General features: G+C 38.0%; 2 protein-coding genes across 3 annotated transcripts in view; one reads left to right on the top strand and one right to left on the bottom strand.

Moving 5' to 3' along the window:
- Positions 1-10,604, bottom strand: part of rab11fip4b (RAB11 family interacting protein 4 (class II) b) — a 78,814-nt gene extending 68,210 nt beyond the window's left edge. Inside the window, exons 1-3 of one of the 2 annotated variants that reach the window (XM_084715586.1) lie at positions 10,360-10,604; positions 4,380-4,467; positions 516-595 (exon numbers count right to left, since the gene is read on the bottom strand). In XM_084715586.1, coding sequence (XP_084571712.1) covers positions 516-595; positions 4,380-4,467; positions 10,360-10,512 — 321 coding nt within the window. In that variant the 5' untranslated portion in view covers positions 10,513-10,604. The remainder of the gene's footprint in view (positions 1-515; positions 596-4,379; positions 4,468-10,359) is intronic. The other variant, XM_084715587.1, reaches the window with a different exon arrangement.
- Positions 10,605-15,562: 4,958 nt separating this feature from the next.
- LOC146330110 (uncharacterized) lies at positions 15,563-23,661 on the top strand. The gene is given in 10 exon segments (XM_084715585.1): positions 15,563-15,686; positions 16,082-16,230; positions 16,326-16,488; positions 17,218-17,604; positions 18,504-18,790; positions 19,047-19,257; positions 19,372-19,402; positions 19,850-19,899; positions 20,537-20,571; positions 23,406-23,661. Coding segments are annotated over 10 exon segments (1,464 nt in total). The 5' UTR covers positions 15,563-15,616; the 3' UTR covers positions 23,487-23,661.
- Positions 23,662-25,238: the final 1,577 nt, after the last annotated feature.

Below are 25,238 nucleotides of genomic sequence, written 5' to 3'. Positions count from 1 at the left end.
CTGTGTTGCTTGATAAATAAAGTAAGACAGTCAAATTCAGAAGAAAATGGTTAAATTAATTTTCATTTTTTCTCCTGGTCTTTATTAAAAATAGGTAATTAATTATGATAATTTAAAATTATCAATAATGATTTATATTGACTGCAATGAATCCTTTTATTTTTTTTTTTTTTTCGGTTGTATTTCCCAGCCCATTGACAGACATGTGTGGACGTCCCTTCAACAACCGCTCACATGAGCAAAACTGGACTGTAAGACTAATACAGCGGGCATCACAGGGATACTGTCAAATACTTTCTGGCTGTACCACAGTTAATCTGCTGCTCACTTCATGTGCTGCAGTGCTGATATTAAACTAGATATATCCACCACTGGCATTAACATGTAAAGTCAATCCAAACTATTGTCTTAGTTCAGGATAGTAGGAGATTATATGAGTGTCAAAAACACTGGCTGGTGTGATATATTTCTGTGGACACTTAAAGGACACATGTCCACACACTTTAAAAACATACCCAACAGAAACTCTTCGTCATCTCATACGGTCCTGTGATGAACCGTGGCCCACTTTTCTGCTTAAGGATCCTGATATAACCTGCAAAGCAGAAAGCAAAAATGAATCATCTCAGTCTGGTGGAGATTCTGCAGAGCAACCATTTCCTATCCGAGATGCAGAAACTGCATGTGCTGCTAAATACACAGCATACATGTTGATACATTGTTTGCTCTTTTTTTGGAGGGTGATAATACACTTGCACACTTGTTATTGTGGTGTGAAATGACTGAATATCTTTAATTTACTTTCAAAGCAGAAATTTAAAAGGGAAGAAAGTGAAAAATGTCACACTCACCACCACCAAAGTTATCAAATTGTTTGTCAACATTATACAGTAAGGCTTACAGTTTTCTCCTAAAGAAAATTATAGACATTATACTTGTTACAGTTGCATGCATACATTATGTGCATGTTCACATGTTAAAAGAACACTGTACTGATAACGGCTGGTACGAGCTACTGGAATTACAAATCAGCATTGTTTTTTTTAGCATGACTATATTCTGCAAACATTACAAAAGCCTCAACTTCCAGACTCTCCTGTGTGGTTTAGAGAAGTAGAGAAGTAGCTTCTCTGATACTCCCAAACAACTTCAAAAACAGTGGGTCAATATGAGGACAAAAGCGCAAACTCTCTCTGTGAAAAAAAAACTTGCAGTAGAGAGCAGATAAGTGGTGTAATTTCTGAAATCACTCCATTATTAAAGAACCCAAATCCATTGGGAGGAACACAGAAAAACTGTTGTGAAGTCGTGCTGAGGGGAGGGTGAACAGAGTTGACATGAGGCCAAAGATGCCAGACTTTCTCCAGCAAAATGCAAAATCATGATGCGTGGAATGAAAACTTTCCCTTAAACCTGTAATGACTTTTTTGGCCATTTGAGGGCAGAGAGAACGAGCTGTGAACACAACATTGACGTACCGTCACCTTTTAAGTTGATATGGTGAACTTGTTTGCAGTTGCTTATTTACATATTCAGAGTAATATTATCACTCGTTTCAAGTGGTATTTCTGGCTTCTTTGCAAACACATTCATGCATTCAGTATTCACTCTTTTAGGTCTGATTTTTGTCTTTATCAGCTCCTGGGGGGAATTTTTGGCTCTTCAGCTGCTAAATGCTGTATGTTCACCAGCTCCACAGTTCCACACAAAATGGACCAAGCATGTATCACCTAATTCTGAGGAAGAGAAGGTTTTATATAAAAATATTACAGTGAAAGGGTAGAATAAATTTTAATAGTTAATATATTTATTCTACCATTCAATACACTCTGAACGCCTCCTGTTTATCGCTAAAGTGACAAATGCGCACTGTAGAGCTCTTAAAGGGACAGTTCACCCAGAAATGGAAATTTAGTCATTATCTACTCACCTTCATGCCGACTGGTGGTCAGGTTTAGTTTTTCAATCCACGCTGCTGGAGTTCCACATGAAAACAGCGTTGCAGAATCTCCCGGTGAAACTCCAGCAGTGTTTTGTGAACTAAAAAACTAAACCTGACCTCAAATCAGCATGAAAGTGAGTAGATAATGACTGAATTTTCATTTTTCGGTGAACTATCCCTTTAAACTGGACGCATTTAAACATGTCTGACATTGTCCTAAAATGAAGGATACATGGAAATCACTGTAGTTTTCAGCCAAATCAAATTTAAATTATTTTTATTGATTAAATACTCTCTTTGATAAATACAAATAGATGAATTAGTTTTGTAATCGGTGTTCTGAGCTGCAATACCCACAGTGTAAAAAGAACTTTGCAGCAATTTAAGATCAAAAACGTCCTCTAAAGCAGTCTGTAGTAGCTTTATCATTCTTTTTAGTCTATGGATGACATGCTATATAAAATTTTCAAGTGTTAATGTGACCAGAAGCAAACAGGAATAAACAAGTTTGGAAATATAATGTATTCCCCAGTTAGGGAATTTTCATCCCTCACAGAGAACATCATCAGGAAAATAATGGTGCTTTCTACAGCTGATTTAATCCAAAACTCTGAACATAACCTCCCCAGCACCCATTTAGTAGCGCAGCCTAAGTCGCCACTATGATAGAGCCAGGTTAAAAAAGAGACACCTTTGGCGCCAACTCTGGCTTTAGGTTCGACATACTTCACTAACCCATTAATCTTGTGTCTTAGCACACCTCCAGGTAGTGTACAGTCAGGTTACAGAGCTTTTTTAGTGAAAACAGCTGCCTGCTGTGGTCAAAACTGATGTTATGAGAGCAGCGAGAGTTAACTACAACAATAAAGTTTTGGAAGCTCTGTAAAGCCAAGGGCAGCTGCAGTTGTGATAATTCTGTGTGGGTTCATCCCTAAGCCACACATTTGGAAACAGATCATTAATTGGCACTTGAGTGTCAAAGGACATCGTATTATTAATGCCAGATCAACTCCATTCAACAGTGCAGAATTAGAAACGTATTTTATTCCACTCGAACTCAGTGGTACCCAGGCTCTGACCCCTCCTGTGTCCTGGTTGGCCTGGGTCCACTGTAGTGCATAAGCTGACCTGGTTTTACAGAGACTCTCAGTCTGTGCAGAATACAAAGAGAACAGGACTGCCAAAGAGGAAATATGATGAGTTGGCATAAATGTTACTTTATTCCACTTGGTTAAGTAGGGGAGCATTAGAGCTTCACTCAAGTCACATGTACAAAAATATACAGTATGTCTTCACCGTACTTAAAGCTAACCAGCTAAATGTAATTTAGAAGAACATTACCTGCTTGCTCCTGACTGCTGTTTTAAAACACCAAAAATGTTTTATTTGTTTTGTGTTGTGCTTTTTTCCTCTGATGTTACCTTTTGAGATTGAAGAAGATTTATGGTTAAAAAGGCGCAATAATCTGTAACTTAGGCCTGCACCATATTCTGTCTACTTGTGCTGTTTATTGAGAATTTTTTCTCACTAAATGTTCTCAATAAATGAAAAAAACAACAACAACAGAGGAAACACCAAAAGAATATCAAAACTGGAAATACTAACTCACATTCATTAATCTTCAGGAGCACCTACAAATAGGTGAATGGACCTGACAGACCAACAAACAAAGACATCTTGCTTATCTCTGGTGGTATACAGCCATGCAGACAGTTTTGGCTTTGTGTGCTCAGATTTTTACATATTTGAATCACTGAGATTCTGCCTTAACCCCAATACAATGTGAGCCAAATGGAGGTTTGAATGGCATCCTTGGCACTTATTGCCTTCACTCCATCAAGCTGAATTGTCTTCACACCATTTTTTCATTGTACAATTGTACAATTTTGTATAAAATGTGGAGGCCTGGTTCAGATTCAATACCCTCCTAACATGCATAAAGCCACAAATCGCTTGGGCATTGATGCAGTTTGGCTGTGAAGCACAAAAGAGACTCTGCAGCTAAACCACTTTGTATGAAAGCAGCCAAACAGGAGAATACATTTTAACAATAAAGAATGATGCTGCTGCTGAAAATGTTCCGCTCAGTAGTGTAGCAAAAAGTACATTTTGATTATTGTAGTATTTTTAGTTCACAGCCAAGGAAATGTAGCCAGTGCTAAATTATTCCCAAAGCAGGGAGGAACACACTGGGCGTTACAGACTCTCACAGTTTGTTCTCTAAACCTACACAACATGTACAACCCTTAAACTATTCATTCTTTACACTGCAACTAGATTCCTCTTTCATGATTTCTTTCTGATATAACCTACTGCTAATGGGCCCACACACATCCAAACAAAACACCGTAAGAAACAGTAAATCATTCACACATAAACACACAAACACACACGGAAAATGTGTTCCCTGAGAAGCAACGTTTGAGCTGTTTCTAACCTTTCATGGTGAGCACACCACGGCAGAAGTCTTTGAAACTGATCCTCCCGTGAGTGTCGGGGTCCAGACATTTGGCCAAGTTCTTCACCTGTGGAAAAGTACGGAGAAAACACAAAGGCTATCAGAGCACACTAAACACATTTCTGTTAAAGCACAGTCACATTAATTATGGATGAGGTTATTTTGCTCTCTGTTCACTTAAAAAAACATGACTGTCTGCCTGTCTGTATGGGTTAGCTGAGCAATAGTTTATCCATGGTGTGAAAACTGAGTCATTGCAAAGTAATTTACGGCACAATTGATACGAAAAGTGCTGTACAGTATATACATGTGCTGGCTGGTGATGATGTACTGGTTATTTTTATACATTTTTGTATGACTGTTCATGTTAAGACAAAATCATACATACATTTCATTGATTAAAGAAACATTTGTAGCATAAAAAATGGGTTTGTAGGGGAAAACAAGCGTAAGTTTGTCGGTTTCATGCCATTTAGGCGTACCACAAGCTTAACAGAACAGAGCCTTCGTTCATGTAATTACTTATACCTGTACTTGGTTTGCTACAGCAACTCAACGTGTATACTGTGAAAAAATGGCTATTATCAATACTAAAACCCAGGTACAACATCTTATTCAAAAGATCTTCAGCCCGTCAACATATATTTGTATGTGTGCTTGTGTGTGTGTGTGTGTGTGTGAAGTCTGTGCCTTTCACTGTTACATTACACCAGTTGGTTTCTCAGATACAGACGTAACTGATGAGTACAAACCAGTCCATCACTCACTGCACCGATGCTCTTCATATGCACAGCACCGCACAGTGTTTCATATCATTATCTGCATTGCATATCATTGTTTTCACAGTCAGAATGTTTTGCCATGCTGCACCTATCCTCTGTTTTCATTATGAATGCAACTGACACTGTATGTTTTTTCAAATGCAGAGCTACACCATGCATACCATGCTGTATATTAACAACAGCTTATCTCTCTCAAACAGGCCGCCAGAAACATCTTGCAAACACATATTTGAATTTCCCCCTAAAGCATCTACAAAGCTGTGCTATTCAAAAACAGGTCACAGGGGATGTTAAAATATTTGAACCCTGTAGGATTACAACCATAACAATAAATGTCTAAAAGGCAATAGTTTACTGCCTTTATCATCTTGGAAACCAGGAAACGTTTATAGCCCCTCTGGAGTCTGCATTGTTTATTATGTGGCACCAACTGTTTGTTTGAACAAACAACATACCAGTAAGCATGGTTTTGATATTCTTAATAGAGCACAACGGATAGAGGATTTATGAGACTGACGCCAACTGGGAAAAAATTTAACGACTACCAGTTTTTAAAATTAGGAGCAGGTTCTCAAATAAGAAACATTGCTTCTCATTACTTACACCTGCCAGGAAACTCCTCTTGTCTTTATAAATATTCCCCACTCTACTAAATCTAAATCATCCCAAGAATAATTTTCTGCATTATATGTTCGTAAAAAAGTTAATATTGGTCAATATCATAAATATATGCCAACATATCTGTGATATGCCCATATCAGGCCAGTATATCGGCTGACTGATGGGTTCTAATTCTTAGAGCCTTAGGAGAACTGAGGAATAAGTAGAACACTCATTAATATCAAGATGGTTAATCACCTAAGAAGTTCATGCCCTGCAGAATTATAGTAATCTGCCTGTTAGATTTGGAGATATTAAATGAGCAAAATCGATGTCTTGGTCTAACGGTGGTGCACATATGTCCAAATGGACAGTGAGGGCCCAATACACTTAACACACAATACACTGATATTTTCTTAAAAGTGGTGATTTTGTTTTAATAATGATTCAAAATGAAAGGGGATGAGGTTACCAAATTTTATTTAAAAATGCTCCCCTGGGACACATGACAATATGTAATAATTTACATGAATGTTTGGCCAGTAGCTGTTTTCTTCACAGAGCCACTAAAAAGACCAACAGACAGATGGACTGACATCGTCATCCATAGCCTAGCCTAGAAATACAAAATGTTCATAATCTTTAGCCTGAACCAAGGCCAAGGACAGTGGGATGGCTTACTCAAGGAATCTAACACATCTAATGTGCAATATCACACATTTGTATACTGAAGGTAGCCACAGTATGTGCACCCTGACTCATGATCCTCCCAAATCTACGTCACTGAAGAGGACTGCTTCCTTTAAGCACTCTGCACCACAGCTGAATAATGCATTATTCTCTTTGCAAGCTACCCACAGCCATTTCAATTTTAACAGCACTAATTTTAGCAGAAGTTTGTGGCTGAAACTTCAGGGTTTTTCCAGGTTAAAGAAACAACGATGCTTCAATGCTTCTGGTACTTAAGCAACAGTCTAAATGTGAAATCCAAGAAATACTGTGAATCTATACATTAGGTTTATTTAATTGAGCACAGTACTGCAGATTAAACCATTTTATGCTGTTTTGAATTGAGGTCACTGGAGGACTTAAATCGATCCATCTGGACCAAATCCAATTTTAACAGATCTGTTTAAGTCAGCTGGCCCTGTTCAAAACTGGTGACAGCATAGATCAATGGCTAAATCTGGCACCTTATAGGGTGCTGGGTGGCCCGCTGACCATTTTCTAATTCAGAATGAAAATAAAATGATTCACACTTTGATTTTTTGTTTGTTTATACCAATTAGTAAATGTTCAATAATGTCTCTTGGCTGTTGCTTGGGAAGCTGCATATCTGCCTACACATACTAAAAGAGCTTAAATATGCTATTCATTCAGTGTCTGGTAGGAGCAGTTTATGTTTATGGTTTATGTTTATGAATCATTCCAATGTTTAAGTGATTTCATGATGGAAGAGGTTCCAGCTATGTTTAAGGTTCAAATATAACTGAAGCATGCACAACTAAAATGCAGATGCAGTTATTAAATGCAGCAAAATCTGATTTGTCTGCCATATAGACCTAATGTTAATCCTTGCCCTAAACTCATTTAGTTGATAAATTAATCTCCTAAGTCATTTAATTTGAAAATAAATAAATAAATAAAGAAAAGTCTTGGGCTTTTAAATGTTCATTCATTTCATCTGATAAATAACATTATTAATGTTTGTTTATTAACTGGCTAACAGGGCCCCAGTCATTTTGCAAAAGTGGCCCCTGAGCAAAACAAGTTTAGTATCCCTGGCCTAAATTATTGTTTCTGATTTGTCCTCAATTTTGAAGGGCAAAGTGAAGGAGAAAGAAAAGAGGTCAGAGGAGAAGACTGTAGGATTATGTGAGGGTGTGCACGTTTGCACGTGATGTGACTGTACAACTGGGAGAGTGTCATCTACTGTACTTTGTACAATAGTAGGTCAGGCTGTCACGAAGCAGCCGGTGAGATTTGCTCATATAGGACAATGACATGAGAGGACGCGTGCAGCTGCACTAAGGAAACCTCTTAACACGGTACATCACTTAAAAATACTGATGTGCATAATGTGCATGTTTGTTTATCTGTATACAATCTTATCTGAGTTACATAATCATCATAATATACATATTGTTTTGGGATTTTTGTCTATAAGTGTCTCAGCATCATACTTGAATCACAAAATCCTATTTATTCTAACAAAATAAATAAAAAAATATAGTGCATTATACTGTATAGGATCTACTAGCGTGTAGGTCCTTGAGATTCATCTACTTCATCCTATCAACCCATTTCCCTGCAGGTCAGAGGAAAGTTTCCCCCAGGAGCTAATCAGTGCCTCCACAATGTTCCTGCTGACGAGCAACACAACACTGGGGAACCAATCAACAACAGTGTTCAATTACTCTGACATGCAGCGAGACACACGGAGGCACAACGTCCACTGTGGCACGCACTGATGAAAAACATCTAAAATACAGCCAACAATGTCCCTTGTTCATCGCCGACTGAGCTCTTTGAGTCAAACAGGTTCCAACTTAGTACGCTTCAAAAACAAAATATTCTCAATCAGTTGAAACATCATCCTGATGAAGGCTTAATGAAAAAACTTAAGTGGAGAATGATTTGAGTTTTTTAACTTACATCGCCCAATAATGACATACACACTGTAGTCTAATGAATAGCAAGGTCCAATACAACTGCAGCTTGGTCTCAGACCTGAGAGAAAGCTGAGATAGAGGACAGTCTGCCGTGGTCATTTCCAAGGAACATTTTCAAGTAGAGCTTTGAGGGAGGCAAAATATACAGGATTTAGCAATCAATAAACCCTCTATGGACTTCCTTTTTCGCCCGAAATACACTCATTAAGCATTTTCTTAGCAGCTAATCCTGTTCAGGGTTGCAAGCGGTTGTAGCTGTCTGAGCACAGACTGGGTGAGAGACATAGTACACTTCCACTTTTAACAGGTCACCAGAACGGTTGCGGCCGATACACAATTTATAGTTATCATACTGTACCGTCCATGTACATTTGCCTGTCCATGATATTGAATTCTACAGTTTGATTTATTTGTTTCTAAATAATTTTTTAGTTTTTCAAGGCCTGCTCTTTTTTCTTCATCATTTCTTTCATTAAAACAGGAGATGGACAACTTTCTTATTTTTTTTTTATTTTCAAAAGGAAGATTTTTAACACACAGGTCTTCTTCGATTAAAATAATTTCAGGTTTCATATCTTTTCAGGAAATAATATTTCGTGAAATTATAATAAAGTATTTGTTCAACCAAAAACACCCTTGTGTTTTCATTCCTTTAAGGATCATTGTAACTGATAATAATAATGATAATAATAATAATAATAATAATAATAATAATAATAATAATAATAATAACAATAATAATAATAATAACAACATTTTTGTAATATCGTATACTGTGATAATGTGAAAATCTCAAACATTTGCTACCCTAGTCACCAGTTTAAGCTTAGACACAGATGCAAAATGTTAGGGATGTAATCTTTATATAGCAATGGATTTTGATATAGTTTGGGGGGTTTTTTTTCAAAAAAATCTGATGATGTATCAGCCAAGAGCTGTTTTTTATTTGTCTGTTTGTTCGCTTTTTTGGGTATACAACATTTTCCTTAAACAGCAATGTAGACTCATATAAATGTAATTCCTTTCAGTCATCACTGATGATCCATTAAAAGCATGTGGGGCATGTATGTGCAGAAACTTTTCTTTATTTCCTTATTTTGTCATCATTCTGCTGTGCTCAGAGCGCTTTATCAACTACCTTTCTGGGCATTTCCAAACAGCTCTGATTCTACATTTACAGATTCTACATTTAAATGTGATTAGTATTGCTCCTCTGATTTATATGTCAGCTTCATCTCCTTTTATTACTGTAGCCTATCGGGTTTTGCCAAATCAAAGTAATAATGGTTGACCTAAAGTTTAGAAACTTCATTGTATAATATTCTGTATTTGCTTTCATAATGTAGAAAAAAATGTTAAAAAATAATAGCATATATCCTCCTGGCAGACAGTGTTCCCAGTGAACATCACATTTATATTTCCTGCTCCAGTAAAACTTAAAAACTTAAATCTTATACCACACTCTGAGCTTTCAGGTCAGAGAGGTAAAGGTGTTCTGCTAGACTCATACACTCCCATTGTTGCCCCTGCATTGCTAAGGAACATTTCTCTCTGCTTTGGCTCCAACCTGGAAAAATCAAATTAGGAACATCTTCTACAACAGTAACACCCTGCAGGTTCAAATGAGCTCTTTCCCCAATTAAACTCTCATGTGTCAAAAAGTAAAAGTGGAACTTCGTGCAAGCTTTTTCATCACAGAGCGACGTGAAATCCCTTAATTATATCTTTGCAAGAGGCAAGAGACAGTGTCTATTAAGTTTCAGAAAATAATGAGTTCATGTGGCAAAGACTATCAGACTATAACACTATACTTCACTTCAACGGCGTTTGGGCTAGTTTAAGAAAAACGTGCTACGGAAAATGCAAATATGAACAGTGTCTGAAGGTTAAGACACATGTTCTCACCTGTTCTGTATGTCCAAACTGAGAGCCTAGCTGCACCAAGTGTTCAGGTCGGATAAAACCGTCTGAGTCGTCGTCACACACGTCAAACACCTCCTTGAGTTTCGTCACTAATGCCAGCAGACGCTCCGGCTCAGGAATAAAGTCTTCGTCCATCTTTTTAGTGCTTTCTTCTTCTTCTTTCAGCGTGTTTCATCCCGACGTGACTCCATGTTGTTTGAAAACAGCTCGAGTTGCGCGCGTGTGACACATAGCTGACTGTGGATGATGCTGGTGCCGCGCGCGAGAGGAGGAGTGATGTTGATGGACGGATGATATGTCCCAACCCGGAAGTGAAGGTAAGCACAGCTGTGCTCTTCATCACCAGAAGTGTGTAAAAGTCCACCTCCCACTCAGTTTATCTTCACTTTTTCAGCCTCACTGAAGTGTTTGAAGATGCTCATTGCCATAGCAACCAATATTATTAGCAATGAGTCACAGTGAGAAAATGAGGAGTCCAATCTAAGCATAATTAGGGTATTACAGGCTATAGTCTACCCTGTCATGCCATAAAATGATCATAAGAAAAGGTAAAGGTAGATTTGCAAAAGTGTAAAAAGTGGCATGTTAATAAAAGCTGATCTAGATATAACCTATACTAACTTAAATAAGACAAGAGTCTACACAGCCATGCTAGCAGCTCTTCTTTGCCTTTGAGCTAAATGCTAACAGCAGCATGCTAACATGCTCAAAATGAAAAGGCTAACATGCTCTTTTATAAACTTAAGTATAATGTTGACTATGCTCACAATCATAATTTAGTGTGTTAGAATTCTGACATCTGGTGATGAACAACAAAGCCAAAATACAGCTGAGACTAATGGGAATTTTATTAGTTTTGATTCAAGTTGGCCTAAAAGAGCTGTTAGTGGCCAAGTTGACACCTCGGGGGCTGAAAAATGAAGCCAACACAGAGGTGCCAAAAACTGTAGTTCCTCGAATGGCCACTTGGGGCTGGCTCCAAAAACAAGTCAATCTCTAAAGACTCCCATATTAAAAATTCCAACTTAACAGCAGAATTAAGTTTACAGCCTGGTACAAAAATAGTTTTGGTTTCTATTGCTAATTTTTCTGTTAATGACACCTGTATGCGGGGGCAGGGGTTTATATAACTCACTAGTATTAAGGGCATGTCTGCTAAGTGACAAGTGTGTCACAGGTGGCTAGCTGCTGGCAGCCTCTGGTCCACTCATACACTGGACTCTTTTCATTTTTGGATTACACAGGAGTTAGCAGAGGCAGGCACTGCCAAAATGACAACAGATAGAGCCACCACACTCAAAGCTTCAGAAACCTATGGGTGATGTCATAGAAGGTCCATCCACCAGTTGTTATACAGTCTATGGTGCTTGAAGAGAAATCAGGGCATCACCTATAAATATCTATAATATATAATATATATCACCTATATCTTTAGGGAGACATCAATGCCTGTACCAGATCTTATGGTGATCACTTGAGGAAAGGTCAGAGGATCACCAAAGTCAGTAGGCTTTATTGTCTGTTATCCATGAACAAAAATGTTACAAAACTTGGTGCCCATCCATCAAGTAGATGTTGAGGAATTTCACAGGATAAATGGAAATTTGACCTGCAGGTGGCACTAGAGTAAAGTCAGGGAATAAGCAGTCTCATTATGGATTCATCATCTGGGCACTATGGATATCCATAGCAAATTTTATGGCAATCCATCTCCATCCAATAGTTGTTTATTTCACCAGTGGGGCACGCTGGTGGCTCTGTTGGTAGGGTGTGCGCCCCATGCACAGAGGTTATAAGTCCTCAGCAGCAGCACAGGTTAAATTCCAGCCTGCAGCCCTTTGCTGCATGTTGTGCCCCCATTCTTCCCCTCTTTCTTGTGTATCTCAAGTTGTCTTATCACAAGTAAGTAAGTAAGTATTTCAGTCTGCATTGAAGTGGTGGTCAACAAGACTGTTGTTGATTTTGCTGTTGGCATGGCTGAAAATAAAAAGAGAACAACTTTGCACACAAGCCTACAGTAAGAAGAAGACACAGAGTTAACTGACAGTTGCAGGCAGTGTGTTTTTGTAATTAGCTTCAAGCACTTATAGGGCATTACCAAACAAATTTGCATTTATTTAGATTAACACAAACTCATTGTCACACAGTTAATCTGTTCTCACGGTTTCATAAAGGATGAGTGTTACAGTGCCTTCAAACTGACTCTGATTTTATTTTTAACCGAGGTCTGCAATGTTGATGTTGTTCTGGGATCGATGTGGCTCTTGCTTGGCCAAAACCATCTGCATTTTTCTCTGAGCCAAGGAAGCTCACTCTTTCAATTATGGAAATGGCCTGAGACGAAGAAATCAGTCTTGTCACAACAAATATCCTTTGCCACATCTTCAAGGTTGAGCTCTACATACATATGACAGAACAGATTTTGTTAAAATATATTTGCACTGTCAAGACAGTGCCACAGCTGTGAAATGTTATTTTAATTCAGGTCTTTAAAATGCAAAAAACCAGGCCAAGAATAAAGCTGTGATGTCTGGACAACAGAACAAAAGTGGCATGTGACTTTTTCCAGTTTACGGAAAATGGATTTTATTCCCACATTCTCAAAAAATGTTTGTGGTGGTTGGTGATCTTAAATCATATGTACCTTCCTCCTGTTTCTGTTAGCTTTTTTTGTGTTATTTGCGCATACAAGGCTGTATTTCTCAATACACTTACATTTTAGCATCTTACCAGAGACAGTTTTACACTCAGGATGGAAGATGAATGTTATTAATAAGCTAGTGGAACAGAAGAGCAGCAGCTCCTCGACCGCATGCAAGGAGCAGATGTAAAATCACAGATTTATAAGCGAGATGCTGTGCTGCTGTCTGAGAAAACACAACATTTGTTATTGTACTACATGCTGTTAGTAGCTTTTATGATGCTGAAATATAACCCATACTTTGTTGTGTAATGTAGCAGTGTAGTATTTACAGTGTTATACCTAATGATTGTCTCCTAGTGGATTTAAGAGACAGACGTTTGTATTTTTGGAAACCAGTATGTCTCATAATGTTTACTATGCCACATATTGCATAAAGAAAAGAAATTTATCTCTTTACACTCTTTCTCTTTACAATTCCTGAAAATAATCATGGTTAAAATGGGGAAAATTTGTAGTTTATTTAGAAAATGATTCAGAGGTGGATCTTTTTATGGAACAAATCTCGTCTACTTCCTCAAAAATATGCAGCTCAACACCAGTAGCCACTAGTTTTTCTCTTCTGTATGAGTCATGCGTCATCGTGTTCGCTTCCCAGTAGGTCCTTGTTTGTAACACTTCAAATATAAATTTTTGGAAGAGAGTCTTGAAAGAAAAAGTGGCAGATGTTTTTTTTTTAAGTTGTCCTGTTCAAAACAGCTTTCAAAACCAAATGTTTTAAAATGGTGTTACAGTGTTTCATCTGATCACTTTTTGTAATACCATGTTTGCACTCAAATTAGTGCCTATATGTGGGTTATGAAGGCTCTTAAAGAAAAGGTGACAGGCATTCTGCAGGATCCACCTTGAGGATATTTTATTGTAGATTAGATTTACTGCTCTTCTATTGCTGGCTTAACTGTCAGCAGAGTAAATGTTCGTTTTGGTGAACTGATAATGAAATACGACTCTTCATTTTGCTGGGCGCTGGTAGAAGTTCCAAGGGTAATGTGATTTAGATCCACTCTCATCTTAAGGGATATTTACCACTATCAGATAAATAACATATTTAATTTCAAGTTTGATTTAGGCTTGAGTTCTCATCACTCTGTTGTGCAAACTAAACCTTCTACTTTAGAGTTGTTGACATAGTTTATAAACATCTTGGTTCCGTCCTAATGACCTAATTCTCTGTTACTTTTATCCACTTTCTCTTTTCTACATCTGCAGCTGATGTGGCTGCCACACACTATTTTCCCACACTTTTAAGGCTACTTCTAACAACAAAGAACAAGCTTTTGTTTAGACTCTAATATGCTTGTTTCCAGGCCACTTTATTGTAAATGCATAAATGTGCTAAATGCACAGATGCATAAAAGGCACCATACTTTGCAGAAGTGGGACCAAGTCATTGTTTTGTAAGCCACAAATAAGTCTCGGGTCTTTGCACTCAAGTCTTAAACTTTGATTTTCAAACAAGTTATACTGCTCTCTTCACCAAAAGCAATGCTATTTTAACAACAGAGTTTCAACTTACTCTTTGTTTCTGTAATTTTTGACCGACATGTTTTCCATACTGCCATTCATTTTTTGTTGACCATTTTTTGTATATGAACGAAATTATCTGTGGTATAATTTTTTCCAGCTTGATTTGGAAACTGCCAGATTGGTTCAAACAAAGTGGATTTGGGAAATTAAGTGTCGGCTTGCTGAGAGTGAGCAGTGTTAATGTTAGTTGATACAGGAAATGAAAAATCGTGGCACACTTAAAATAACATACTGTAAGCTACTTTTAATCTTTAGGCTTGGGGAAGTATCAAATAGTCAAAATGCTCAAGTCCAAGTGAGGTCATGAGTCGCTGGTGTTAAATTTCAAGATGAGCTGCAAGTCCTGATTTTGTCAATTCGAGTCTAAAATCATCCAGTCAAATCAACGATGACGACTAAACAGACGACAGAACAAGAAAACCAATGAAATAATTAATCACCATGATAGTATTTCATGACGCTATTTTATATTAAACATCTCTGTACTCAGCTTGACTCACAACAACATTGAATTCCCCCCTGTTTTATTATATCACAGAAAATTAAACTTTTGTGTCAGGGTGACATCTTTCACACTGATGTTGAATTGTAGCACAAATTTAACTTAGCAGATCATTCATAGTCAATGTGTCTGAGTGTTTGGGGAGCCGCATAAATACAACCCATTATCAAGCACATTGATCTGTCACATCCTAATGACACTGGATGACATCTTAGGAATATTTTCTTTACTGTGTCTCAATTAATGTGCTGACAAAGAAATACTTCTCACATGCGAGTTACTGAAACACAGGCCTGACACTATTTATTCTCATGTTACCATGAATTCAACCAAAAAAGGAAGTCTGTTTATGAGTTTTACTTCCCCCGTCATTCTGTCCTCAAGAGGATGTCTTACGTACTGAGAAAACACAGAGAGAGAGAGAGAGTGAGAGAGAGAGAGAGAGAGAACAGTCCGTGTTCATCTGTGTTTTCTGACTTCAACCATTCAGTCTTCTTCTGGTGTCAAACATGCAGGTTGTTAGTGGTGGACAGTTACTTTGGATATACACTCATTTATTTACTTCTCTACAACTTTGGGGTAAGTATCGTGGTGTTTCTAAACTGATTATTTCTTTTGTTTTGTCTAACAGTCAATAATATACAATTTGTCTCCAGTAGAAAAATATTTTTGTAGATGAAAAAGAAGTAAAAAATAATGAAAATATAAAATATCACAAACAATTGTGGCTGCTGTAAATGTACTACATCTTTAAGCTGAAGTTAATATTTCTATTTTGAGCACCATGTTCCATTTTAAATTTTCTCATGAGCTACAAACTTCGGTTTGGTACAAAGTGAGTGTCATCATATGTAGCAATCACAGCTGTGCTTTTACCGACACATCTGCTGCACTGTTGCTCCAGCTCAAAAGGAATTTGTGAAACACAACTGATTGCTGCTGTATGTATGTTTTCCCTTTTCTCACTTGTCTAGGAAGGCTGTCAGCTTCCACTTCCTCTCCCGCTCTTCCGCCACCTGAACTTAACATCAATTTAAGGTCAAAGGACTCGGTGACTCTGGTCTGCCGGGCCCCAGAGGGGAACCGTGGGGTGCTGTTCATGTTGTACAAATCCACAGAAAAGGTAAAAGGATGTGTGTGTTTTTTTCTGTTGCATTGTGTGCTGCCACCAAGCTCCTGTGATTTTATGTTTCTCTGTGCTTCTCTTCGTGCATTTAGGTGGACTCTCGTGAGCTGCAGTCTGGCGCTGAGGAGGTCCAGTTCACAGTGACGTTAACAGGAGTGGACTCAGTCGAAGCTGACCTCTACTGCTGTTTGTACAAGGACCAGGGGGGTCGTTACAGCGCCTTCAGTCCCTATTTGGAGCTGAAGCGCCAGAAAGGTTTTACTTGCATTCAAACTTATTACACACAATTCATGGTTGTATTACATAGAACGGTAGCTGTAGCTCCACATTTTACTGCACACAAAAGAGTTTGTAGGGCTGATCAGTTCAATCCACACCCGGTCATGATTCTACATGTGGTATAAAATAATAAACACTCCCATCCGCTCCTCAGCACACAGGTGCTCTCTGTGGTTTCTTATTGTCATCTGCTCTGTGGGTGTGTAGTGGTAGTTACATCCTGCACTTCATATAGAAACCACACACTCACTCACCCACACACACAAAACATCAAACACAATATAAGCTTCCAGTACTGACGGTTAGAGAGAGAGAGAGAGAGGGGTTTGGCCTTCAACTGTAGCAAATCAAAGTAGTCATCATTATAATAGGTTTTTTTTGTGAATTTATGCCATCAAATAAAATATGATAAAGTAATGAGACCACTGCAATATAGAGATTATCAACTCAGTAAAGTGGTGAGTGAAACAAAGTTAAATGAATATTGATTTATGTAAGAGAAATTTAAATAATGTAATGAGCATAAAGCATAAAGAGCAAGCAAGTCAGCATAGAGACAAAGACAGGGTGGATGTAATACTGAGATTTTGTTACAGTTTCTTTAAGTGTTTCTCAGCCTAGGTAAGGGAAAACATGACACTGTCATGGTGGACCGCCAGGTATATAACATGTTGTGAAGTCCTCTCTTGCTCTGTTCTTGTCCAGATGCTGCCCCTACTCGCCCCATGCCCTCTTTCCCTCCTCCTGTCCTGTCTGTGCAGCCCTCTAATGGTATGGTAAAACGTGGGGACATGCTGTCCTTCAGCTGCTCAGTCCCCCCCTTTCCGTCCCAGTCTCAGTCCCAGTCTAGCTTGAACAACAAACCAGTTACCTTCGTTTTGGTGAGGACTGCTGAGCGAACAGGGGAAACATCCGCTATCCACCATGCTCCGGCCAGTCAGGTATCAAGCCCTAATCCTCAGCCAGGAGTCTTCAGTGTGGGGCCAGTGAAGGGAGGAGAGGCGGGTCAGTACACCTGCCTCTACCAGATCACCAAGAAAAGAGGATTAGTTAATTCAACCATCAGCAACATGGTCCAAGTCACTATTACAGGTGAGGATGTTCCACATGACTTTTTGCGTAAATATAAAATAAAATAAAACAAAAACAAATCTTGCTCCTCTCATTTTCTCCCTTATTCTTGGCCCTAACACTCTTCCATATAAACCTGCATCTTTGCCACTTACTGGACTTATAGTATAGTATACTAAAATATTTTAGTCACCTGGATTAATAACAGTATGCATGGATAAAATTTGCAAAGGAGGTGAATAGTGACAAGCATTTGTATACAAAAATTAGTGAAAATATTAGAATTCTTTTTGTCATTATGTTTTTCATCTGCAGATTTTTTCAACTAATCAATGTATTGTTTTATTTTTTAAAATGTCAGAAAACAGATCCACTATTACAGTTTCTCAAAATACAACTTGTTGTAGTTTAATTGCTTGTTTTGTGTGACCAGCAGTCCAAAACCCCACTAATATTTAGCTTACTCTCACATAAGAAAAAGAAAACCAGGAAATATATACATTATGTAAGTGAGGTAGTGCCATTAGCAAGAACAAATCTGAATCAGAGAAATAAAACAATATTTTTTGATTGTTTCACACCACACCGCTGTACAATGCTGGATTTTTTGTAAAAACAGCCGAAGTGAGCCTTCATCCTGTCTCTGTGTCTTCAGTCTGCTCTGCCTGTGTGTGTGTGTGTGTGTGTGTGTGTGCGCGCGCATGCGTGCGTGTGTATCTCTCATTGAGTAAAGGACAGAGATGAAGACGGCAGTGTAACCCGATGGCTGACACCCAGAAAAGTCTCAAGCACAGCAAAATAATGAGAAAATAAGAAAATGCAGGCAGTCTACAAGTTGTTTTTTTAAAGGAAAATTCTGCATTTAATATACCTTAAAGGATGGCATTAATTGATATCCACTGCATTTTGTCTGTTGCCAGATGCGTTGCCAGTGCCCACCCTTGTTTTCCAGCAGCAGACAGATGTGTGGCATTTGCTCTGCACAGGGTCTCCTGCATACCCCGGCGCTGTGTTCTCCCTCTACCTTCGTGACAATGAATTTCCTGTCGCCACTCACCACGCCACCATGACCCAGCATCAGGCCACCTTCTCAGTGCCAGTCCAGGACTCTCCAGTGGCTTTCTACCATTGCCAGTACAGCATCCTCCTGGGAAATAAATGGAGCGAATCTGAGCACAGCCTCCCTTTACCTGTAACTAAAGGTATGGTTTTAAGGCTGTGCCTGTATGTGTGTGGTTTAGTTAGAGTATAATTGAAGGCAAAATGTAACTGTTTGCTTCTTTTCTTGTTTTTCAGGAAGTCCTCCTCCAGCATCAACAGGTAGGCCTACAATAGCATCTTATATAAAATTCTATCTGATGTTAATTTTGTGTGGCAGGACAAGAAGACAAAAATTACTCAGATTTTCTGCCAATTTAAAATGTATCACATCTGTCTGAGCTGCAAGGAAATCCATTATTGAGCAATTGAAGTAGCTCCCCAGAATTGCACTTCTACTCCAGTGACCATGAATAGACTTATTTATATATCTCTTTTTTGTGTCTCACAATAATGCGGGTGTGATGTCTGCAGATGCGTCTGGTGTGGACTGGCCTCTTGTACTGGGCTCTTTCTCTGCAGTGGTATTGTTCCTCTCTTCAGTGGCACTTGTGGCTGTGGTTGCACACAGAAAGGGTATTTCACACATGAATCTCCACTTTCTCACTGATGCATTAACACTGCCATGATTGTCTTCCTCTGTGAAATGTGTCATTTCCTCTCTTTTGTCGCTTTTCATCCTTTCTATAGTAAAAGCAGCAGCCGAGGAGAAGAGGAAAAGGTATCGTCTGTTTTTAGAGCTCATTAGTCTTGAAGATGATAAAGTTTAGACCAATAAATGATCACTGTGTCTGTGCAGAATAATTTTGTCTTCCTGAAGTAATTGTCAACGTGAGATTTACTGTGAGCTCCATGACAGCTATGATATATAAACATTTAGAGGCAGCATTAACTGCAGACATTTTCCTCAAGTTGGCAACAAAAGAAATGGTTTATAATTCCTCTGAATTTGCTTGAATATGATGTATAATTCAAACGTGTATAATGGATAGCAAAGAAATCCCTCTCCCACAATCTGAATATTCATTTCATGTTGCAGGCTTTCTTTTACACAACTTTGATTTGGGGTTATCAAATTGATTTTCATGTAACTCAGTACATAATACACATTACTGCACTGCTGCATTGAAAATGTGGTATAAAATGTTGCTGTGTTCAACTGTTTCAGACAAGAAGCACAATTCTGGACTCAAGTACATGCTAAGGACCATGTTGTTGGTGAGTTTAGGATGATATTATTGCCAGTCAATAGTCTATTCATTCAGTTTTCTCTAGTGTCTTAAAGGTGATTTTAAAGCAACATTATGCAAGATTTGATATTTCTTGTGATTTGGTGCCCCGCAGTTTCAGAGTGTGATTCACTGGTACACTGTTGCTGTAAATACGGACAGGTGTACATGTGTATTTGTTATGATGACAATACTACTTTGCTAACATATGCCAAACACCAAGGAAGTGCCACAACACAAGACATAGCAAACAAGCTAATAATCCAGCAGCAAAAAGGCCAGCTTGGTATTTTATTTCATTAGGAAACCACATCACAGAGAGTTGAGGTGGATTGCAAAATATGAGCCATTTTCCCCCAAATCAGTGACATAGTTGGTTGTGATTTAGTGCCATAAAGCGTCACGCACTTCTCTCAGCCCAGACACCAAAGTTATAGTGTGAGAACAGGCATACAGGGCACAGAGTGGTGGGAATGACAGAGGCTGCATTCACCCCACAACAAGTCAGATTTTGAAACTGCACAGTGTTGCTTTACTAGTACTGCAGTATATTGCACGGATATTCCAAGAGAAGAGATAAACTGATACAAAGACAAACTGATTTTTTGTTTGTATTTGTTTTCCAGACCTGACCTTAAGACGCACAAGCTACAATTCTCAGGTAAATATTCAATCAATACCTGACTCTACAACGCTGATAAAATTCTTGGATGATTTATCAACGATGTTTAAACTTGCAGTAATTTCTTTTTCTTTTGAACTATTACAACACTTTGAGTTAAAGGATAGAGCTGTCTGGGTTTTTGTTTTAGTCATCAAATTAAAAGCATTCAGTCTGAAGCACATTGGGTCCCACAGATGAACAACAGATATTTACCTGAAAGAACTAGGAGTACTTTGCACACTCAGATGATAGGAAATAATACATTTGTTAGAGACTGTTTTCAGCTGTGGATTAATACGCATCTGGTCTTTTGAGTATTTAAGAGATAAGAGGGACTTTATTGTCATCCATCTGTGTAGTCCAGTACATTTACAACAGCAGGAAAATGTCCATGTGATCCCCTAAATAATAGGCTTTGGATATGCAATTCTTGTTTGTAGGATGAATTCATTCCTTTTTTGTCTTTTCATTGGATTTTTTGACAATAAGAAAATCATGTAATACCACCAGACTCACCATTTGTGCGTGTTGCAATAGCTGGTGTTTAAGGTTTATCATGTGCGCGTTCTTCTCTTCATCTTCCTCTTTTCTTTTGGTATTTCTGGTATTTCTGCAGCCTTAATGTTTCTCCTGTTGATTCACTTTGACAAACAACTGTAAACTTCCCTGATCTCTTAGCTGTAAACATACGTGTGCATGTACACACACACACACACACACACACACACACACACACACACACACACACACACACACACACACACACACATACATACAAACAGTACAAACCAAGCATAGTGTCAACCCACACATATTAGTGGTGTCGTGCAGGGTTTGGATCTGCCTCTCATTAGCTGTAATCAATTAGCTTGATGAAAGGCTCTCATTAGACTAAAGGCTCTCTCTGTCTCTCTGTGTTACTGAACAACCATCTTAGAGGGCAGGACGCTGTCATCACCAGCTGATGGAAAGACTAACCAGCTATCATGAAAACAGCCATGACAGGAAGTGGATATTTCCTGTAATATCAGAAGTCTTAGCTGTGATCTGGAGTGTCATTTTATTGGTCTATTTTTGTCAATTATATCCTGTTTTATTACTGTTGCATTACAGTTCAGGGTGTGAATGTCACTGACTGAGACAATTTTATACATGTTAAAGGATACAATTAGAATTTTTTTAAATAGCTAATGATTCGGCACTATATGATTTAGCCTTGTCACAATAGTGTACAATACAAGCAGGGGGAGAGAGAAAACTGAGAAAATTATGCCAAATATGAAACGTGCCCGTCCTAACGTGGTCGATATGCTAGTGCTGCATCGATTTTTTTCCGATTCATGGTCAGTGTTACAAATTACAGTCAGATGCATCGGATGCATGAGTGAATCGTCACACCCCTAATACAGTAAAGACTCAAGGTTGTTTTAAATTGAATGGCAACTGCAAATAACTTTTAAAACTTTTAATATTTGCCCAGTAATATGAAATATACAAGTATTAATGCCAGGCATAAAGAAAAAACTAAATCAAGGAGGTAGATTTTTTTTATTGTTCATTTTGAGAAATAAGTCAAAATGTTAAAAAAAAAGTCGAACTACTGCTCCGACTTTCTTCTAAAAATTGTAATTTAAGTCTCAACATTTTCTCTTTTTATGTGTTTTTTTAATTTGTTTCCCATCTTTGTATTAAACCTGATTATGTGTACATTTTGAGTTTAATACAAAAAATATTCCTCTTGATTTATTTTTTCTTACTAATTTTTCACTAATACTGAAATTTTGATGCAATTCTCAGCTTTTCTTGAAATTTTAGACTTGACTCTTGAAACTCAAAATCCTTTCATTTTTTCCCTTTATGTTTGGCACTAACACTCTTCTGTACATTAAAGGGTTAAATGAAGAGTGCGTTGCAGATTTGTGAACAAAGTGCTAGGCAGAAAATGTGTTTGTACTTTTGCTGTCTTTGAATGAGGCGTGGTTGCATATGTTTAAAGTTTAAAGTTGATGCTTTTGTCTAAGCATTCACTTTCAGTGTGTAAGCAGTGGGTAAAAACTGTGACAATAGAGAAAGACTCCATTGGGAGAAGGATAGTACAGGATCTCCTTGGAGTCTGGATGCTGGATGTGGTGGTAGGGTGAAGCCTTCATGTGCTTGATAGAAACATTTAGCTTGAACCTCCTTGGACATACCTTGGAGGTGATGGGGAGGTCTGAAAGACAACAAGGACAAATATGCAATAATATTTAAAGACATTAGCAGAAACATTATTTGTGTGTTATAAAGCTGCAATGAATAGTCGACTAATGAATTAGTCTATTGATAGAAAAATAATCACCATCTATTTTTCATGCAAAAATGGCAGAAAATGCTGTTTTCAGCCTCTCAAATAGTGAGATTTCCTGCTTTTTTTCTGTTTGTTATCATACTAAACTTAATATCTTCAGGTTTTGGACTGAGAAAACAAGATATTTACAGACATCAGCTTGGAAAATTGGATGGACATTTTTACTATGAATTTTATGGACCAATTATTAACAATTATTTGATTAATGTGCAAAGTAATTGGCAGATAAATCAATACTGAAAATAATCATTAGTTGCAGCACTAGTCTGTTACGGTGACATCAGAAATTATGAATAGAGGGAATTTAACAGCGTGGGAAAGAAGAGGTACAAGATGAAGTTAAAACAGGTTGAAATTCACCCACAGAGGAGTAACAGCAGAACATAACTTCCTTATTTAAGTTTAGCTAAAATATGCTATCTCATGCTATGCTGAGATCTCTAACAGCTTGTATGTGTGTGTTTGTGTATGTGTGTGTGTGCAGGACTGGGACACAACTACAGAGACACCCACCAGATCCCCTTTATGGAACTCGCTGTCCACGTTCACAACCCCGATCCATTAGAAATGTTTATTTTCTCTCTTTTTGTGTTTATACTTTATTCCAGTTTATCAGTGTAGCATCAGTTGGGGTTACACAGCAGGACAGGAAGGGCTATTTCCACAGTTCCGATTTCATGTGTAAGACTAAAATTGTACAATTTGACAGGATGTGATCTTCTTTGATCTTGTTGTTACTGAGCCAGTGTATGTAAAAACAGATTTTATTATTATTATTGTAAAATTTATGTGTCTTCCTTTTGAAGGGATAGTTTGGATGTTTTATTATCAGATAAATATACTTGAAGTAAAAGTAAAACGTTCCCTGTCAGTGTTATTATGTCTGATGTTTTGAAGTGAGTGTATGAAGTATGCAGAATCAGTGAGTTACCTACAGCACATGGCGGTCGGCACACTCACAGTTTGGAGACACAGCAGGAGTTCTGGTGTAGGAGGCTAAACAATGAACTTCTGTGTTAGCCGCTCAAAACAACAATATCAGTTAAAGTGTAAACTATATTTATTTTCAAGACTTAACCTTGTTGTCAGACAGGCTTTTCTGTCAGGAAACCACCATGATATAACTGCTGCCTGTTTCTGTTACTGTGTGAATTGAGAGTTTTTAATGATTAGTTCACATTAACTCAAGTCACACAAAAAACATGAACAAAGTAACCCATCAAAAAAGAATGGAGACCAGAAACTCCTGTGTTCTGCAAGGTCAAATTTACCTTTTTTGTTAAAGGAATCTGGTTGTAGCTTCCCACACTGGTGAACCTGCTGCTTCTACAAACTGGGGGCCGTGCTGAATGCCGACTACTCGTGATACACTGATTATGGCTAAGTTCCTCATACAACACACACTTCAAAAGTTTGGTTCTTTTTTTGACAGACGGTTCCTGCCTGAGGCCTGAGGCAGAGTAATTCAGAAATATGGGGTCAAAAAAAGATTTATATCACAAACAGAGGTGGGACACATTACAGTACACACATTCTTTACTCAAATACAAGTACAGACTCTTGAGTAAAAAGACCCATTACTGTTAAAACTAGAAATTCTGATTAATCTTCTTCACTCAAAAAATTAAAAAGTACAGGCTCTGAAATGTACTCAAAGTAGCCCTCTGAATGACATTTCTACCAGCTGTTCCAGTGCAAAGCTAACTGAACCTCATCTTTTCTCTGTTGTTGTGTCTCCTTCTCTGTCTCTTTGGTCTTGTAACATCTTTTACATCCTTTTAGTCTTGTTACATCTGTCGTGTGTGTTATGCACTGGTGGACATCATCTTTTCCACGTCTCATTGTGCTATCCATTTAGCTTGAAATCGATCTTGATGCTGGTCAGGTGGCGAACAATGACGCAAAATAAAAATAATCAACAATTCACCTCAAATGCATTACAACTGAAGTAACAATCCTGCTTTGAAAATGTAAGCAGTACAAATTACATATATTTTGTGTTAAAATGTAGGGAGTAAAAGTACAGAACATGCATTTATACTTCATTACTTCCCTGCTCACAAATATAATATGTGTTGTGCTGTGAGGGAAATGACAATTAACAACGCTTAGTGAAATCAGCCTGCTGTAGTTTTGCTAAATTTTCTGCAGAGGGCACCGTTTAGATATGATTTGAATGTAAAAACACACCTACAGCACAGCATACAAAGCAGGTCCTGTGTTTAGTGGAACAATGCGAGCATGAGGCCAAGCAATCCTGGTGTATCCACAGTAATACGACAACCACTGATAGGTGCTGCGGGCACCTTTCATCATG

This window comes from Lutjanus erythropterus, chromosome 3 (genome assembly GCF_056507025.1).
Source record: "Lutjanus erythropterus isolate fLutEry1 chromosome 3, fLutEry1.hap2, whole genome shotgun sequence".
Taxonomy (NCBI): Eukaryota; Metazoa; Chordata; class Actinopteri; order Lutjaniformes; family Lutjanidae; genus Lutjanus; species Lutjanus erythropterus.
The sequence above is the reverse complement of the archived record's forward strand: the minus strand, read 5'-3'. Positions and strand labels throughout refer to the sequence as shown.